This window comes from Charadrius vociferus, unplaced genomic scaffold (genome assembly GCF_000708025.1).
Source record: "Charadrius vociferus isolate BGI_N301 unplaced genomic scaffold, ASM70802v2 scaffold370, whole genome shotgun sequence".
Taxonomy (NCBI): domain Eukaryota; kingdom Metazoa; phylum Chordata; class Aves; order Charadriiformes; family Charadriidae; genus Charadrius; species Charadrius vociferus.
In genome coordinates, this window is record NW_009646744.1 from 1,380,173 (window position 1) to 1,399,379 (window position 19,207).

At 52.8% G+C, this 19,207-nt stretch overlaps 1 protein-coding gene across 1 annotated transcript in view; it reads right to left on the reverse strand.

Annotated features, from left to right (window-relative positions):
* Positions 1 to 1,192: 1,192 nt before the first annotated feature.
* The window catches only part of PDLIM4 (PDZ and LIM domain 4), a 54,317-nt gene continuing 36,302 nt past the window's right edge, over positions 1,193 to 19,207 (reverse strand). The window contains exons 4-7 of the mRNA XM_009890758.1: positions 10,015 to 10,193; positions 7,479 to 7,636; positions 2,723 to 2,843; positions 1,193 to 1,397 (exon numbers count right to left, since the gene is read on the reverse strand). Of these exons, the coding sequence (XP_009889060.1) occupies positions 1,193 to 1,397; positions 2,723 to 2,843; positions 7,479 to 7,636; positions 10,015 to 10,193 (663 nt within the window). The remainder of the gene's footprint in view (positions 1,398 to 2,722; positions 2,844 to 7,478; positions 7,637 to 10,014; positions 10,194 to 19,207) is intronic.

A 19,207-nucleotide genomic window follows, 5' to 3' on the forward strand; every position in this document is an offset into this window, starting at 1 on the left:
CACGGCTCCTACCGCCACCCAGCAGCCGGGGGACTGAAATCTCTCTCTCTCCTCCAAACACTGACATGAAAAAAACCATTCCTCCAACAAAGCAACATGCCAAGATCCTCAAAAACTTTTTTCCTGGCAAATAAAGTGGACACCAGGCCTGGTTGAAAGCACAGATTTTGGGATATGGGTATAAACCCGAACCCGCTGCCCCGGGGCTCGCAGCTGGGCTCAGCGCCGCTCCGAGCACTTCCCAAGAGCCTGCAGGGATTTCATCACCACCACCCCGCTGCGAGGCAGACCCGGATGGCAGCAGTCTGTGGGTCTGGGAATAAAGGACTACAAAAATATAGCAGAAAGCTGGGGAAGAGTCAGAGCGGCCAAAGCAAGGACAGCCGTGGGGCAGGAGGTGGGAACAGCTGAGGTGGGCTCCGTGCTGCTTCAGCATCCGTGAGAGGGGCCGCTCGGGTGATTAGATGGCAGAGAACAACGGAATTAGGAATGAAAGAAGGAAGAAAAAAAAGCCCCATCACATGGTCAGTGTGGAGATCTCTCAGGGAACTCGGAGCAGTCCGTGTCAGCCTCCAACAGCAGTGCCCTGATCCAGGGAATGGCATAGACAACACTGTTTTAAGAGACCGCCCTTCCTCGGCACGTCTGCTGGGACGAGGCTGAGCTGGGGAGCCTGACCCACCGGTATGAGGAATCCCAGGCTCCTTGGGGGGTCGGTATTTAATCACCGGGGCAGCCAGGGGGGCAGGAGAATTATGTCAGGATATAGAAGTCAGCTTCTTTTGTTAAAGTGCCTTATTTTCTTTGAGCTCTTAAAACACCTTCCTTGCTTTTTCAGAAGAAGAGAGGGGCAAAAAAAAAAAAAAAAAAAAAAAAAAAAAAAATAATGGTTTTATATGAAAAAAAAGAAAGATTAATCAATATTTACACAGATCTTGGATAAGGTTATGGCACAGACTAATAGCCCAACACAGCAACCCAAAAAGCAGAGTGTCAAAAAGAAGGGAAAAACCTGTTCGTATGCTTTCAACACCATCCCCTGGAGATCCCAAGTGTAAACAGTTTTATCTAGGAAAAGGCATTTTAACTTGGGCTGTGGTAATCAGGGTTGATTACAGCCACATTGCGCAGCCGGCGGGGAGGACGTGGGTGGGCGTGCGGCCGCCCGACCTCTCCGGAGCACAGCCCGGGGTTAGACAAGTTCAACTTTAGCGTTGGGATAAACAGCCACCACGTCATATCCCTCGGGGGGCTTAACCCTCTCCTTCGCGTGCGTCTCGCAGTACAGCTGCTCTTCGATGAAGAAATACCCTCTCTGCTTCAGGTTGAGGCCGCAGTCGTCGCACATGAAGCACTCGGGGTGGTAGAGCTTGTCCCGAGCTTTGACGATGGTGCCCCTGGTGAGAGACGGGGAGAGCTCCGGTGAGACAGAATCATAGAATCACAGAACTGTTTGGGTGGGAAGGGACCTTGAAGACCATCCAGTGCCACCCCCTGCCCTGGGCAGGGACACCCCCCACCAGCCCAGGTTGCTCCAAGCCCCGTCCAACCTGGCCTTGAACACCTCCAGGGATGGGGCAGCCACAGCTTCTCGGGGCAACTTGTTCCACTGTCTCACCACCCTCAAAGTGAAAAATTTCTTCCAAATATTTAATCTAAGTCTCCCTTCTTCCAGTTTCAAGCCATTCCCCCTCATCCTATCGCTACGTGCCCTTGTAAGAAGTCCCTCCCTCAGGTCAGAGATGGAGAAACAAGGAGCGTCAACAGCTTTTCCTGATGCCTCCAGTAAAACGGATTAAGCAAAGGGAAGCAACATGTCGGGGCACACAAGGGCGTTATCGTGGGTTCCTGTCCCAACACCTCAGCCCACCCAAAGCTGCCGCCCCGCTCCAGGCGTGGCTCCCCAATATCTCCGTGGGAAGGGATGCTCCATCCCCCTTTCTCCGTGCCCCCGCTGTGGCACTGCTCCACGGCTCGATGCAAAGCGGAGCCTCAAATATCTACGCTCAGCCCAGACCTGAACATGGGGAGCCAGCGTCCTCCCAGTGCCGCCGGCCGGGCTGGGGCTGCCCCCACGCAGGGACCACCACGGCTCGTGGGGCACAGCCCCTCGGCTCACGGCACCAGCGAGAACATGGTCACAGGCGTCCGCGGAGCAGCCTCTCAGCCAGCAAATCTGGCTCCAGCAGAACGTAGGTGACAACAGAACATAAATCACAACACAGTGAAGCAGAAAAAGGCCCATAGTCTCTGCAATCAGACCCAACACCCATCCCTCCGAGAGTAACTCTTCAACAAACAAACAAAAATAACCTGCAGACCTCTTCTACTTGACCCTTGAAGTGTTCCTCCCTCCGTAAGGCAGTGAAAGAGTGCCGGCGCCGCCGGCGCTATTCATAGTCCCTGGGCAGTTACTATGGTAAGCAGGGCAGAAACCATCCCATGAATCATCCCCGTTTTGCTGCAGGATGCCCTTAAAAGGGGCAGTCCAAACCCTGTTCCTCAATTCCAGGTTTATATAGAGTTAGCAAAAGCCAGAAAGGGATTCAAGGTATTCCCCTATAAGTGCAAGGTACTCGGCTATAAATGCGAGCTATTCTGCTACAAAAGCAAGGTACTCAGAGATAAATTCTAGCCCGCATGTCTGGTAGGACCCGACCCATCCGGTCCCTGTGGTACCGTCCCCACCGAACCGGAGGCTCCGGGGAGACGCGACACTTACACGATGCCGTTCCCGCAGCGGGTGCACTCGGGGAGCATCTGCAGCCCGGACATGGCACCGCCAAGCTTTGACACCGGGGACTTGATGTTTCGGGGGTTGCTCAGTTTGTCGAGTTTTTCACCTGCCAAGAATTTTAAACAGACACAGATTGAAAACTTCTCCTCTCGGGACTTTTTTTTTTCTAATCTCTCCCTCCCTTTTTTTTTTTTTTCCTTAGGGAGTCAGATGAGTCTCTGCGCATCACAACAGAACCTGCAACTTGCTTGTAAGGAAGTAAAAAGTCCACGGACTGCGATGGCACCAGCTCAGCACACACACCATGTTGAAAGGCAAAGCAGCCTTATTCTAGAGGTGAGATTGATTTGGCTGCCATACTATTTAGTGAGTTAAGAAATATAAATAGCAAAAATCTCAGAAAAGCTTCAGAAAGAAGAGATTCTATCACACCGACTGCACTTCGCAGATCCACCATCAGTGAAGGAGACAAAGATGAAAGCCTTTTGGAGAATTAGGCAAATTAAAACAAACGGTAATAGAATGACATGCATTTTTCTTCTTAGAACAATCATTTAATCTAAAATAATCTAAATTAATCTCCAACAAAACATTGTGATAGAAGATAAGGTGTTCTGGGGCACCAGGCCTGCTTTCGTAAAGGGCCAATGACCGGAAAGAAAGCAATGAAAATTTTGTGCATACGAACAACCTCATGGCGAAGTTTTCCATGTCACAGCCTCTCTCCTTACAGATCATCTATCATCTGCCCTCGTACTTCAGACAATACGAACATACTTGTTTCCAAACACCGTGACACTTAAAAGCTTCCAGTATTCACTGCGTGGCTTTTCGTGGCTCACAACTGACTGGTCCTTTGGGTACATACTGCCCTGTGGTTCCTCTGCGATGGCCTAAGGTTATAGAAAGCAAAAGCTCATAGAGTCATAGAATGGTTTAGGTTGGAAAGGACCTTAAAGATCATGAAGTTCCAAGCCCTCTGCCATGGGCAGGGACACCTCCCACCAGCCCAGGTTGCCCAAGGCCCTGTCCAGCCTGGCCTTGAACACCTCCAGCGATGGGGCCTCACCAACCTCTCTGGGCAACCTGTGCCAGTGCCTCACCACCCTTAAAGTGAAAAACTTCTTCCTAATGTTTAATCTAAACCTGCCCTCTTCCCGCTTATATCCATCCCCCCTCGTCCTGTCACTCCATGCCCCAGTAAAAAGTCCCTCCCCAGCTCTGCTGTAGGCCCTTTAGGCACTGGAAGGCCACAATAAGATCTCCCTGGAGCCTTCTCTTCTCCTTGCTGAACAGCCCCAACTCTCTCAGCCTCTCCTCATAGGAGAGGTGCTCCAGCCCTCGGATCCTCATGAAGAAGGACAATGTGTTTTATTCCATTAGCTGACACAGTTTGGAAAAGCAGAGAGCCCCGGGAGGCGGTGGGGAGGTGACCTCTCCAGCGGGCCACCACGCTGGCTGGTACCCATCGGCATCCTCGCAGGCTCCAACCCAACACGGGGTGCTGCATCAGTGATGGGCAGGTACCAAGAGAGCTCTTGGCTGAAGGAGCCATTCTTCAGCGTTCGGGCTTCCCGCACTCCCCGAGCTTCCAGGGCACTTAAGCCCATGGTCAATATGAAACGTGTGCTGGAAGCCCACAACGCCCAGGAGGTCTCAGCAGGGTCCCAGGCACTTTCTCACCCAGGTGGGGGTCAGAAACCACTGCACTGGTTTTGGAAACCTCCATTTGGATCTTGCTCTGAAGGGTCCACCACGGCTCCAGGAATGCGTCTGCGTGAATTGTTAGGACCTAGAACCAGTGCATCGTCGCTGGTGGTCGCTCACCCATCCTGTGCAGGTCCACACTGGATGTTCTGAAGGGCACTGCTTGGCAGAGCTGCCTTCCACGGAGAGACCCCCGCTCCCCTGGCTGACACGTCTCAGGACGCGTTCCTGGGCTTGGCCGGGAGGAGGGAGCACGTCCAACCCCAGCCCCGGCATCACCCGTGGGATGCGCAGGCGTCCTCGCGCAGCAGACCCCATCTGATCCAGAAACCAACGCTGCCAGCGGCTCTAGCCAAGCGAGTGAAAGCAAAAGGACTGATTTCCCACCAAAGCCCACTTTCCCCAAGATATCATATAGTGTTTGGAGATGCCGAGGGCCTTGATAGGTGCGAGAGTGCCTGCTCAGGAGCGGACCGGGGCTGCTGCACCCCAGGGGCGCTCCGAGCGCTCGGCCGGCTCCAGCCAAGCTTGCCTGTCGAGTCCTTCCGCTGCCTTGCTGGGAATAAACCCAAACAACCGCTCAAGCTGTTGGCTTGCCCCAGCGGGAGATACGGCGTGCTTAGACTAGACGCGCTCATCTGCCAGCATTTAACAGTTAAGCTGTCACTGTCTGTCAGACAGAGCGCTTGGATAAGCTGCTTAAAAGAAGGAGGAGGGGGGGGGAAGAGATTTTTACAGCAAAACGAGCCCTGCAGAGGGCTGCTTCCCATCTTCCCAAACGATGGACCATTTCCTTCTATTTACCAGCCCACAGCCTCCTCGTAATTTATGGTCCTCAGCAAGGCAGCGAGATGCTTTAACTCCACAATCTTAACTATCGCCGTCCCCGTTTGTGGCTGCAGTGCTCATCCTTTCTGCGCCAAGGGCACCCACAGAGACGGCTGCGGCGATTCCTCCAGCCTCCGTCACAGCCCCAGCACGAAGCTCCTTACAGGCACGGGATGGAGCTGGTGATGCTGAAGAACATACGGCTCCCAGTAGAAACACCTTCCATATAAGACACCCAGCTCCTCAGGAGAGGAGATCGTGACTTTAAAAGGACAACGCACGGCAGGCTCGGGCCAAAATGTATAATTTTAGGCTTAAGGAACAAGAAGCAGGGGTGGAAGCTGTACAACAACCAAGCGGGGACACTCCTGGGGATTTAAACCATGCTGAAACATCACAGAGCTTTATGCCAGGAGAGATGCTTTGCACTTAATTTCTCATCCCGTATAAATAAACAGACAGCACCGTAATGGTGGAGGCACGAGAGAGACGGTGCCCGCAGCCCGTCCCGCCCCCCTTCTCCCCGCCGCACAGCACCGCCGAGAGGGAACGGGCCAGTGTCACAGCCCCGGGAGGTGGTGGGGAGGTGGTGACCTCTCCAGCGGGCCACCACGCTGGCTGGGACCCATCGGCATCCTCGCAGGCTCCAACCCAACACAGGGTGCTGCGTCAGTGACGGGCTGGTGCCAAGACACTGCTGGGGTGAGCAGACATCCAGGACCGGCTGGGACAGCCCCAGGGTCCGGGGACCATCCTGGCACCTCATTGTCCACCCTTTTCCCCCAGCGCACACCCGTTTCTTCCACCCGAAGGGCAGCGCTGGGTTTCTCCCAGCCCAGGGGACACGCGGGGAGGCAGCAGCAAACCAGCAAAGCTTCAGCTTTGTTCCCTCTCCCTGGCACGGAGAAGGGAGGAAGGCAGCAGCGTTATTAATTGGGATTAACACAGTCACTTCCTATTTGCTTCTTCCTAACGAGGAGACCTGGGAGTGCAGGAGGCACCACACCGGGAAGCTGGACCTGAAGGTACATCTGGAACTTGTAATGAACATCAGTTTTCCTGCCAGCCTCGAAGGGGCCGTAATATTTACACCCAGTACTTCCAAGGCCGACGCCACCTCGTGCTTTGCGGACATGCCTGAGTACCACTGAGCAAAACTGGTAGAAGCTCTTGATGCTCAGAAGTCACCCATGACCGCACTTGTGAAGCAAGAAGCAACATCCTTCTAGTCAAAGAATATCCTTCGCCATCATTTTATACACAGAGAAAGTGAAGTGCAGCGCCCTGACTCGCCGCCTCTCGCAGCTTCCTAATGAGATTTGCAGTAGTTGGTATTCTCCCATAAAATCTACGGTCCTGGATTCACGTGACTGGAGTGTGAGGCTCTTGGAAGGAAGCAGAAAGAAGAGTCTTGCCCTAATGATTGTAAAGCGAAGCCTGAAACTTCGAACATAAAAGCCCCAACGGACTTAAAGTTCAAAGGCAAATAAAAAGAAGCTGAAATGTGTAGTTTAGGGATCTAATTATTTAATGCTCGGACTTGGCTCCTGTCTGCGTTCATGACACAGGCAGGAAGCTGTGACAGACCCAAGAAGGGAGCCAAGAGCTCCCGATCTCTATCCCTGCCTGTCTGAGGACCATCCCACGTCCTTATGCAAATGCCATTTACTTACACAGGCCTACGGTCCTCTGCCGGTGATCTTACACAACCGCTTTAGGCCATTACATTTCATAAACCATCTCAGGAAAACAGCTGCTCTGCAGAAGCTCTTTGCAAATCCAACTTTCACACGATGCTCAAGTAGCCGCAAAATTCGGTAAGCCCCCGGATGCTGGCCCGAGCCACCGCCTCCGCATCTGAAACCCTAATCTGAAACCTGCCCTCTGGGAATTCCCCCTCACTGGGGCACCTGGACCTTCCCGTGGAGCTGAGCCGCCTCAGCACCCAACCGACGCGCGGTGAAACGCCAGAGAGCAGAGGAGTTTGCAAACCCACCCCATCGGCTCCCGCAGATGGGTCCTTCAGAGGCGTTCCAAGCTTCTGGACCTCAGCAAGGGCAAGAGAAGGAGGGTAAAAAAAAACTTGGCGGTGGCGGGGTCACGGAAGGGGGTGCAGAGGGATGGAGTGATGGTTCAGCCCCGCAGCAGTGCTGTGCCACTGCCCCGGGGACCCACCGGGACACGCTATGGGTGCCCACCTCCTTACCGTTCTCACCAGCCTCCAACATGCCCTGCAAGTACCGGAAGGATCCGGACTGTTTGGGCTCCGAAACGGGCTTTTCATAATCCTGAAGCATCTTGTAGACATCTGACTCCACATCAATCCCGTTTCTGTTCCGCGGGAGAGACTTCAAGGGGTCGAGGCTGTTTTAAAGAAAAGCAAGAAAGGCTCAAGTCAAATAGAAACAGCGACTGTCAGCTCGTCAGGGAGGGACCGAAACCTCCACATTCCCACAGATTCAATTAAACACCTCTCTGTTCCCATGGGTTTCCCTGCCTGGAGGTACTACGCCTGTCCCGGGAACAGCCATTGATCCAGGGAAGTTAAACTGGTTCCTGCTGGGCTCCTGTTGAGCAACACAGCCAGGGCTGGCCCAGTTACCAGATGCCTCCAGGAAAGAGGGCAGCTGCTTACAAGCACTGTAAATTGCTCAGCCACACATGGGATTTATTGAAGAAAATGGGCAAAACAATGCATTTCATTAATTACACATGGCCGGGGGACCCACCCACCCCTCGCCGCCGTTAGGGCACCCGGCACGGGGAGCGCGGGTGCTGCTGCCAGGCGGCAAATCCCCCTACCATCCACAAACGCCTCTTTGGAAGTTAGCGTTTCTGTAGGTGACTGCGTTAAGAGGTCGGTTTGCCAGCCCCAGCCCACAGCTTCAGCGGGAAAACCACCCCACGGGGCCGCTGAGCCCCGAGGACGGGACAGGAGAGCAGCACCCTCATCTCCCCCGACCACCTCCCGCACCCAGACCCGAAGCTGCTCCTTGTGCGTATGCGGCATGACTGGGGCACAACGGACAACAAGCAGGAATTTAAACCATTATTCCAGTTCGTTCAATACATCAAAACCAGGAAAAGCGTAGTTTGGAATCAAAAATATGTCGGGTCCACGTTTAAGGGTCCTGCTGAGCAGAGACGAATTCGAGTGCTGTTGTGCTTCGCTGAGGCCCCAAAGCACAGCACGGCTTCGGGGGAAGGGGCTCCTTTTCCTTTTTAAGGAGAAGATCATCAAGGTCATTACAAAACCAATAAAAATAGCAAGAGGCCGGAACCCCATCAGACAGCTTAACGCACTTTAGCCATCATCTGACTCATTTTCTCCACCAGCGTTATACTCATACCCACTTAAAAAAAAAAAAAAAAAAAGGAAGAAAAAAAATTCACTTTCAAAAAAAGGAAAACAAAACCATACAACTCCCAAACAAAATTAGCTTTCAAAGAAAAAGCCGAGCTCCATCTTCCGGCAGTGACCCAGCAGGCTCTCCCGTGGCTGCGACCCCTCGAGCCGAGGGGCAGGAGTGCCGCTGCCGTGGGAGAGGAGCCATCCCCCCGACCGCGGCCAGCCCCAACCCCCCGTGTGCCCCCAGCGCCACTCTGCCCTGCCGCAGCCCTCTCGCACATCCATTCACACATTTCCAGTGAAAAGGGGCAGGTTTTGACCAGTCCAGCCTGATCAAGCCCAAATTCGAAGAGAATGCACTTCTGACCCAATTCCCCTCACACCCCCAGGCTAACCCCCAGCCCTTGGCTCGCACGCAGATAACATCAGATTTTGTTCTGCGTATTTTTGTGTGCGGTTCTCTTCTTTCCAACTTCATTAACTTTCCTGGAGCAGCACGGGGAATAAGCTGGCTCACAGCGTCACTGCGATATGAATTTGTGCAGGCACAGAGTTCCTGAGCTGCAAAGAAACTCTCTTTCCCCTTTGTATTTGGTACAGACGTTACTTCCTTGCGGAATATTTTGCCAGTCTGGAGGAGCATAAATCAGCCGCGGCGTAAGCCATGCGACAGCATCGCAGCCCACAACCTGGCCTGCCTCAAAGTCCGAGTTATCCACCCAAACCGTTCTTGGCTACACTAAAGCTTTTTCTTTCCTACGAGCGTTATTTATTTCCCAGCCGCCCGGACAGCTGCATTGAGCAGATCTTACATTTATAAACATTCCAAGTTTACTGGGGTTAACTTTCTCTGTGGATCCCTCCAGCTCCCAGACCAAGTGTTTGCTCCGGGGTCTGTGGATATGTCATCCCCATTCCTAGGAGGGCAAACCCCTTCCATCCTGCCTTGAATATATACTTTGAAAAACCAGGGTGTGAACGTCTGTGCCACTCCGCGGCATTAATCCCAGCCTGGGGACCGGACCTGATGCCGCTAATCTGCCTACCCCCATCGGCAGTGGAAGGACGTGGATTTGGAAAACCACCACCTGCACCCATCTCCGAGATAAACCGTTGAACGTTGCTTCAGCATCACAACCTTAAATCCAGTGTTGCAGTTGCTACGTACATACACGTGGCTGTTTTGTTCAAAACTTGGCACCTCCAACCCCCCTCATTTTGTTGTTTTTTGGTTTTTTTTTTCTCCTACCATCTGCCCTTGGCTAACGGAGCAGGAGCTGAACCCGACGTCTCTGGAGCTGCGGGAGCACCGCAGCCTCAACACCCGCCCCTCCACCCCAGTTTGCATGAAGAGCGGCGGGACCCGGAGCACGAGCGAAGGTCTCTCCCCCACCTCTGGGCAGGAGCGATGTGGAGCCCGCTCAGCTGGCCCGGCAGAGCCGACTCGGAGCCGCTGTTGGCGTAGAGCCGGGTCGGGTGGTGGTGCTGCACGTTCAGCATCTGCTTGTTGTCCGTGGGGTTGCCACCAGCCCCGTGGGGCATCGGCCTCCTGCTCTGGGCAGGCCCGTTGTCCTGCAAGAGAAGAAAAAGAAGAAAAACCCGTGAGATTTATAGTTCTTAGTATGATATACACGGAGAGGCTGCGCTGGGGCGTGCAGTTTGCAGTAATAATATTTTATATGTACTATGGAAAACAGAGACATGCAGCAGGAAAAGGAAAACTCAGGCTCGACCTGCAGTTAAATCTTGCCGAATCTATGCAGCTTTCCTTGGTCTCCGACCAAACGAACTTGCCTGCTTCTCCACGGCGAGCCCCTGCCAAGTATTCTGCATTTATTCTCCTGTAAAAGCGTATTTGTTATTTCCGCTAAAGAAAGGCCGCGAGTCTGCTTCTTGTTTCGCGTTACATCACTCCGAGAGCACTTATCGCTCTCCTGACCTCGGGGCAATCGCTCCTGATTTACACGAGCGGAACACGACAAACCCCACGGCTCTGCAGCTCCGCGCGCAGGTCGGGCAAGACCTGAAGCACTGGGGCCAGTCCTGCTATTTCCACTCACTTGCAACTACTCTCATCCCACAGAATCACAGAATCACAGAATGGTCAGGGCTGGAAGGGACCTCTGGAGATATCTAGTCCAACCCCCCCGCCAGAGCAGGGGCACCTACAACAGGTTGCCTAGGACGGCATCCAGGCGGGTTTGGAATGGCTCCAGAGTGGGATCCGCATGCATCCGTGTTCATTTCGGGAGGTTTTCTCCCAAAATAAGAGCAGTCATCAACAGCGTGAGAAACACACCGGTCAAGGATTTAGCTTGGTATTCATATTTCCATTGGCTTTTTAATTCCCAAGGCAAACTAGGGAAATATTTTTGTCGTATGACCTCAAGTCAGGAAACTCAGATGCCATTAAAACGCAAGCTTTCCGTATTATTTCACCTACATAAAACATTACCTACGTGTTTTTCCAAGGCTTTATTAGTCAGCCCCGCGCACACCCAGAAATCCTACAGTATCTGGCGGCTAATCTTGCCACAAGCCACCCGAGCCACCAGCACCCTCGTCCCCAGAGGGGGACTAATTCCAGCTACGGGGAAAAGAAACCGAGAGCCGGACACGGCCTCGGGACACGTGCGGCGGCCGCTGCTATTTCCAGCCGTGCGAGTCAGAAACATGCCCGTACCCACGGAAGAAATAGATGCTCGTACAAGAGGCTGCAATCTGTTTAATCTGGTTTAATCTGCTGCAGGGCAGATCCCCAGCGATGCTGCCTTGCACCGGCTTTTCAGGAGACCGAGGGGGATGCAAAACCGAGCCGAAAAAGAAAACACCGTCCTGCGAACAAATAACAAAGCGCATATTGCGGGGCTGTAATACAAAGCTCGCTTTTGACTAAAATAATCCAATAAATACTAATTGGAAACAAATGCCTAGCAGTGGTGCATAGCAGAAAACACTGGTGCTCCCAAGCCTTGTAAAAATGAACAGCTAAGAGAAATAAAAACCAGATCCTGCTAGAAAAAGACCTGGAAAGTCCAACCCTTCAGTTCTTCCTAAGGCAAAACTCTCATTGATAAAAACCGGGCTTAATTAAGAACTGCAAAACAGTGCCTTTGAGGTGTTTTTTTCATTTTTTTTCTTTTTTTCTTTTTTTTTTCTGCCACAAGCTGAAAAACTGCAGACTCCGGCAAACTCCCGGCACTTCCACCGCCTCGAAAGCCCCGAGAGCCGCCCCGAGCCCTCTCGGCACCGCTCCTGCCGTACCGTGCATGCACACACACGTGGGGAAAGCTGCTTCCAACATAATAACTTCAAATTATCTGTTAAAAAAAGAAATATCGCTGCCAGGAATAATATAATTTTAGCTGTTCCCCGATTTATATTCTTAAAAAAAAAAAAAAAAAATTTACTACCACCAGGCTATGGGTTTCCAATTCCCAGATTGACATTACGATTTCAAGGGAAATAAAGAAAACACTTTCAACTGTGACACAGAGAGGAAAAGAAGGATCATAAACATTTCAGGGGGAAAAAAGCAATGGCCCGTGCTGCCTGGCAGGCCACCGCGAGCCACAGAGTTATGCTTTTAAAAAGCCGTTGGCGTTAATTAGCTGTGCGTCGGGGCCCGGATGCGCGCCCGGTCCGAGGGGCTGTGTCCTCCGCTCCCCTCTCCCCTGACCCCGCCGGGGAGCACGGGGCTGGCGGCTCGTGCTGGAATGAAACCCTCCTCCACCACAAGGCCTAGAGACCAGAATCTCCACCGACTTGCTTTAATCCACGGCAGTTTGTAAAGCGTCGGCCATCCGTCCCTGTTAAGCTCGGCAATTTGTCCATCAAGAGCAAATGTTGCTATAAAGCTAAAACGTATCGCCCGGGCGCTCTCCCGAAGGCACGCGAGGCGGGTGATGGAAACGGGGCGTCTCGGAGCCCTCCCTGCACCGCCGAGCTGCTCGGCATCCCTGGGCACCCCCCACTGCCCATTCCTGCGGGAGGAGGATGCTCGCGGTGGTGGCAGCTCACCCGTCCCTCTGCTCCGCCGTCCTACAAAGCCACGGGTGAGCCAGCAGCATCCACAGGGATCAACGGGCTCCTCCGGACGGACACCGCAACGCTCCTGCTCCCCTCAACGCCTGCCAGACCACGGGGATGAAGCGATGGATGTCCCTCAACCTTTTCCACCAAGTTCTTTGCAGGCTTTGGAGAGCTGTGCTTCGTGTCGGGGGCAGCAAATGGCTTTACGGGAAGTATTTACCCCTCTGAGAGCTCATCGCTCTTTGCCTTCCTTGTCGCTCTCAGTTTCTGTGCTACAAAACTTTCCTGTTGCACAAAAAGCTGTTCCCATCTCCTTTTTCTCATCTCAAAGGCTGTTCCAGCATTTTCCCGTGAGACCTCCGCAAGGCTCCGCATTGTGCAAAACACTCATGCGTTCGGTTTTGGAAACCTAGAACCAGATGGATTTCTTTCCAGTTCTCAAATTCAAGATCAGACAAAATTCCCCCCTTCCCCCACTCCGGGACCTAATTTGCTTTTCTCTGCTGGCTTTTCTTCCTGCTTTTTATGGTCTCTCTTAAATTAAGAGGGTTTGCAAACCCTTCCTCAGAGCCGGCCTGGGAAGTTTCACCGAGGAGAACTCTTTCAGCCTACGACACAGAAACTCGCGATCTGTTTTCTCGCGCGTGCCTTCTAGGACCGTCCATTCCGAAGCGGAACCAACCTCCTGGCACGCAGCGTTTGGAGCTCCCGGAGCCCAGGCCTCCCCGCTCCTGGCAAACATGATTCCCGCAGCCGTCCCGCACCAGAAAAACACGAGGCAGAGCTCGAAAGGGGCTGGTTGAAGGCCCGGGTCCCGGGAGCCGGTGGGTTTTGGGGCGGTTTTGCGTGCGGCTGCAGTACGGGAGTGCAGCGCGATGTGCAGCGAGTGCCCGCGGCCGGTGCCCAGCCAGACCCACCGTCTCCGGTCACCACCTTGCTGGAGAGCCCCAGCCCATCCCTCACCACTGGGGGAAGGAACGACCAGAGGAAAAGGGATGATTTGGAGGAGAATGAGCTGCAGCAAATAAAAAAGATGACCCGCAGCAAGCACCTGCCTTGGCCACCCCTTGCATGGCCTCGGCAAAGCATCTCCTCCTCCTCCTCCTCGAGATGTATTTCTCAGCGCTGCTGAGGAACTATTTGCAGCAGAAGGAACATGTGACATGGCATGGGGGAGCAATTTCCTTGGCCGGAGGCGCAGGAAGCCGGGCAGGCATGTGGACGCGGTGGTGGCAGGAGCAGCGGTGGTGGCAGGAGCAGTGCTGGTGGCAGGAGCAGCGGTGGTGGCAGGAGCAGTGGTGATGGTAAGGAGCAGCGGTGGTGGCAGGAGCAGCGGTGGCAGCGGCAGCGCCTGTCCCGGAGCTGACGACGAGGCACGTTGGGTTGGCTCCTGCACCTGAGCTACTGCAGCTCTCCCCACCGACCCCCGGCCACCAGCAGCCAGACACCGTCAGCTTTGCTTGCTCACCCCTATACAGGCTCTCAAGCACGTTCTGGGGTGCCAGAATATATTAAGATTAAAAAAAAAAAAAAAAAGAAAGATTTAACTGGTTTTGGGATGCCTGGCTATTGTCCCCGCCATACAACACAGCATCGAGAGCACGAAAGGAACAATTTTCCTTTTATATTTCAGGGGAAGATGCCGAGTAGCAGGTTACTTGGATTTAATCCTGGGAATTCCTCAAAGAGCCAGAAACAGGGAGAGCTTTTTTCCTTCCTTCTTCTACAAGCACTTACTCAACTTCTAGCAAGTCCCTCTCTTCCATACCTGCTTATTAGCGAACCTTTTCCCCTGTATCAGCGGAAGGTATTGCGTTTAGCTCCAGCGTGATGCCCGCACACAGCCAGCGGAGCAACGAGCACAATCAGCAAAGTAACGAAGCTCAAATGCTTTTCACAGGACATATCGTTTCCAATTTCAGGAAACGCACAGGGGAGCATAGAAAGAAGCAAGTTGAAGATTTCAACAGAAATACAAATATACTCTGTGGCTTCAGCACGCAGAGCTAACGTGTACTCCAGGGCTCACGGATGCTCACTGCAGTCGTGCCCCTGACTCCGCTGGACACTTTTGTCCCTCAGGGTTTTTAGTCAAACCTGTAATAGGACAGAAGACTCAAAAATTAAATACTTCTATCAAGCTAATCACTGCGGAAATAAGTGTTCCCATAAGTAGGAAAACATGCGGCCAACCAGTTATTTTTGAAAGGTTTGAAAATCAGTCTCAGTCCCCGTCTCTTTTGGAGAGAGTTTATCATATTTTGAAGCCACCTTTTGTAGCGTCAAGCAAAAAGCATAAATCTCTTCAGATTTTTAAAGTACGTCAAGGTGAGCACACCATTTCGTCTGTCCGCTTAGCAGGAATAACGTCGGGATCCAAAGCTGGGAAGAGTTTAACTCATGGATTTAAACCCGCACCCATCTCTGGGCAAAGAGCAGTCCCCGCGCTCGCCGCCTCGGCCGCGCTCCTCCGGGCTGTGGTGTGCAGAGCTGCGGGAGGCAACTGCCCTTCGCACACACCATTTCGTAAGAGTTTTGGGAACTCGCATTTGTATTCTGATACGCTTTGGTAAAATACATCCAACCTTACTTTCCTAAAGTTCGACTATTTTGCTGACTCAAGTTTTCTTATTCTTAAAGAAAAAAAAAAGGATTTTTTTTTTTTTGATATTTTGCAAAATGCCCTATTTGTCCTTCCAGCTTTTTTAAACCCCAATTCTTCAGCTCTAGAGAGCACAGGTGTCAGACACAGCTTTAGAGAACATCAGACTTCATGCTCTGGTCCAAAGCAATTACAGTTCATCCACTTCGGAGAGTTTTAAATGAAACCCTTAAAAGGCCAGAAGTTCAAACAAAATAAATTCATCTCATTTTCCAGATGATCAGACAGAGACTAAAACTGAAGTTTGCTAATTTGAGAGGCCAACGTTGGCTCCTACAACCTCCACGTAAGCACCTACACCCATGGCCTGATCTGAAGAGCTCTGAGCAGTGGCAGCGTGGTCTGACTAACCCTCCGTGGGAGAAGACCCACCAGCACACAGCCCAACGCACCTCCAAAATGACACCTTTGAGCCCCAAACCCACCCCGGAGCCCACTTGCGCAGTGGGAGGAGATCTGCAGGGACAGGACGTGCCGCTGTGGGGACGCCTGCAAGATGTTTATTTTCCGAAGCGTGGGGGAGCCGGCCCCGCTCGCGGCATAAACACGCGCCGCATCTGATTTAAACAGAGCTGAAGGCCATTAACGGCTTGGCTCAGCCGAAAGCCGTTTTCTGTTTGATGTACTTCAGATCCACTCTCTTCCTAAAAGCGGAACGCCATCAGTCAGTGTCAGCTAGACGTTTGCTGCCAAAAATGCTGAATTAGGCATGGGAGCGTTGCTATTTGTGCTCCAGGAGGTCGAAGCATCCCTCAGCCACCAGGTCACCTGGACGGGGTACCTCTGGCGAGCACATTTGGTTACTTGTGCCTGTCCTCCAGCAGTGGCAGGAGGAGGCCGAGCGCTCCGGCTCCTCACCGGCGTTTGACTTCTCTCCCCCTCGCTCGGAGCTCGGTAATTGAGCCCAGCTGTGGTGCGGGGAGAGCCCCCCGCTGCCCCCCCGCTGCCTCTGCAATAGATGGCGAAAGGCCGTGTCCCTGCCATGGGGCCCTCAGCTGCCTACCATGGAAGAGAAGAGGGCAAGAGCGCTTTTCTGCGGAACTGGGATAATGTTTGGGCATGTAGTGATGCGACGAGGGGTAATGGCTTCAAACTGGGAGAAGGGAGGTTTAGATTAAATACTAGGAAGAAATGTTTCCCTGTGCGGGTGGTGATCCCCTGGGGCAGGTTGCCCCGAGAAGCTGTGGCTGCCCCATCCCTGGAGGTGTTCAAGGCCAGGTTGGACGGGGCTTGGAGCAACCTGGGCTGGGGGGAGGTGTCCCTGCCCAGGGCAGGGGGTGGAACGAGATGATCTCCAAGGTCCCTTCCAACCCAAACCAGTCTATGATACTATGTTTGTCCATCACTATTGTTGTTATCGGGACACCACCAGACCACCTCCCTCAATAGGTAGACCCAAAGGAAGGTCGGCTTAGAGCAAACCCACCATGGTTCACACAAGGCTGAGCAGGACCTGGAGACCTGTCCCCACCGTGCCTACTGTCCATCGCGCCCAGACAGCCCCATGATGGCCTCCCCGCCTTCTCCAAGGGACGCCTGGCACCGCTGGCTGCCCGGGACTCCACGGGACTAGCTCAGACCTGGCAGCAAGAGAAAGTGATAGGATACGGGCAAGGATTTATTTTTTTTAAAGCAAAGGTGCAATTTCTGCCCATAATGGCCTTTTCCCCTGACCCAGGGGGTACAGTCGGACTTTGATGACCTGATTCTCACCTCTCCTGGCAGAGGACTTTTTGTGGGCGAAAGCTGACTGCCTTCATTGCTGCAAGTCCTCTTTCATGCAAACGTGACAAGCAACTCAGCCTGAAGACATAACTTAGCACATCCTGACCCCAAGACATACCCTAGCACATCCTGACACCCTCAAGACTGAAATTCAGCCTCTGCACAGAAGACAACTGCAACACGGAGATCCCTTCCTCTCCTGCCCCCGGCTTTTCAACAGCAAGGACAGAGCTTTGTCTCTGATAAACTGCTTTGGAAGTCCCAGAAATGGAAATCTTATCGTTACCCCACAGAGGAGCTATACGGGACGGAGAGCACGGTTTTCATTTGAACACAAATAACAGATTTACACTGTGCCCACAGGAGCGGGATCGATTCTCCAGCTCACTGCCTCGAAGGAAGCCCTGCGGCAAACCCTTATGGCAAAGGCTGGCCCCAAAGCTGGGGGAAAAGGATGAATTTTAAAAGCCACGCATATTTTAACACGTATTTCCCTACGAGCACAGTCCTGTTGAGATGCCGCTTTCACAGACACAGCAGGCTCCAATCTGACTTTAAAAAGCTGTAGTACAGTCGTAATATTTAGCTCAGCTCAGAAGATTAGCCGATAAGAAAAGAGGTAGGGTGTAGTTTGCCGAAGCTGGATGAACGGAGTGTGTGGGTTATTTTATGAGACGGATTTCAGATACTCTGCCAAGTTCCTCTTTCAGCATATACCATGGTCTGAAGGAAAACTTTGTCTATCACATCCATCTTACTACACTCCTTTCACAGCCGTCAGCTAAACACCAAATTCGTTTTTCAGATCTCTCGAAGCAAGAGACCAAACCCTTAAAATCAGATGGTCTTTTAGTTAAAAGGCCGCAGCCAACGTTCACGTGAAAGATGACTCAAGCTGGAGCCCGGCCGAGCCCCAGCGCGGGCTGTACCCTGAGAACACCCGGCTGTTAGCGCACAGCAGGCGACATCGCGGGACAGGGGCTCAAAATGAGCCCCACGGCCCCGTGCCGGGTCTTGGATGTGCTGAAAAACACCTGTGGGTCATGTCCCAGTGGGCAGAGGGGCAGCCCCCGCGAGCATTGATGAGGTTTGCTCGGCTTCGTGGTCTTGGACCTGGCAGTCAGGCTCATTTTAAAGCGCTTATTTCTGTATTACGTGCTGCAATTTCTGCTGAAACCCCTGCAAGCTACAGCAAAAGCATTGTATGAAAGTCTCCATTGCTTTCTATTTAAGTGCTGTTAAGGCAGCGAGCAGGCTGAGGAGGACAGGCTGGGAGAGTTGGGGGGGTCAGCCTGGAGAAGAGAAGGCGAAAAAGGGGAGAGCTCAGAGCCCCTTCCAGTGCCTAAAGGGGCTCCAGGAGAGCTGGGGAGGGACTGCATCAGGGAGGGGAGTGATGGGATGAGGGGGAACGGTTTGACACTGAAAGAGGGGAGATTGAGATGAGATATTCAGAAGGAATTCTTCCCTGTAGGGGTGGTGAGCCCCTGGGGCAGGTTGCCCCGAGAAGCTGTGGCTGCCCCATCCCTGGAGGTGTCCAAGGCCAGGGCTGGTGGCAGGGGGAGTGGAACTGGGGGGTCTTTATAGTCCCTTCCAACCCAAACTATTCTATGATCTCCCATCAGTGTGACTTTCCAACCACAAAACCCCATTTTCACAGGTAAAACACACAGACCTTTACATACAGCAGCTCGGCTTTGTTTTTCAGGAGTAATTCCATACACGCACGACTCCAGGAGCCGGGGCCTGACCGAAAGCCCCCACTGCCCTCGCCTTGCCGAGAGTGCCAGAGTAGGACTCACAGCACCGCAGAGGTAAAAGCCGAACATTTCCTACTAGCTTTAAATGATGTGTCACTTTTGACAGCGTAACAGCAGCCCTGACAGGAGTCACCTGGCATGTATTTGCTTGGACGGGGAAGTTTCTAAACCATTTGTAAAGGACGGTTGGGAATTTCTCAACTTCCAGGAGGAAGACATCCGCCCCTCTCTGAAGGAGCGCTCTCGTGAGAAGCAGCTGTGTGATGTAAAATGAGGTGTTATTAAAAAAACAAGCATCCTTAGGCTGAGCTAGGAAAATACTCCAGCTCTACATTTGCACGTGTTCTGCACTAGATCTTGTCCAGCGTACATCTAACCCAACCACAACCTCTCACACTTAGAATTAAGCT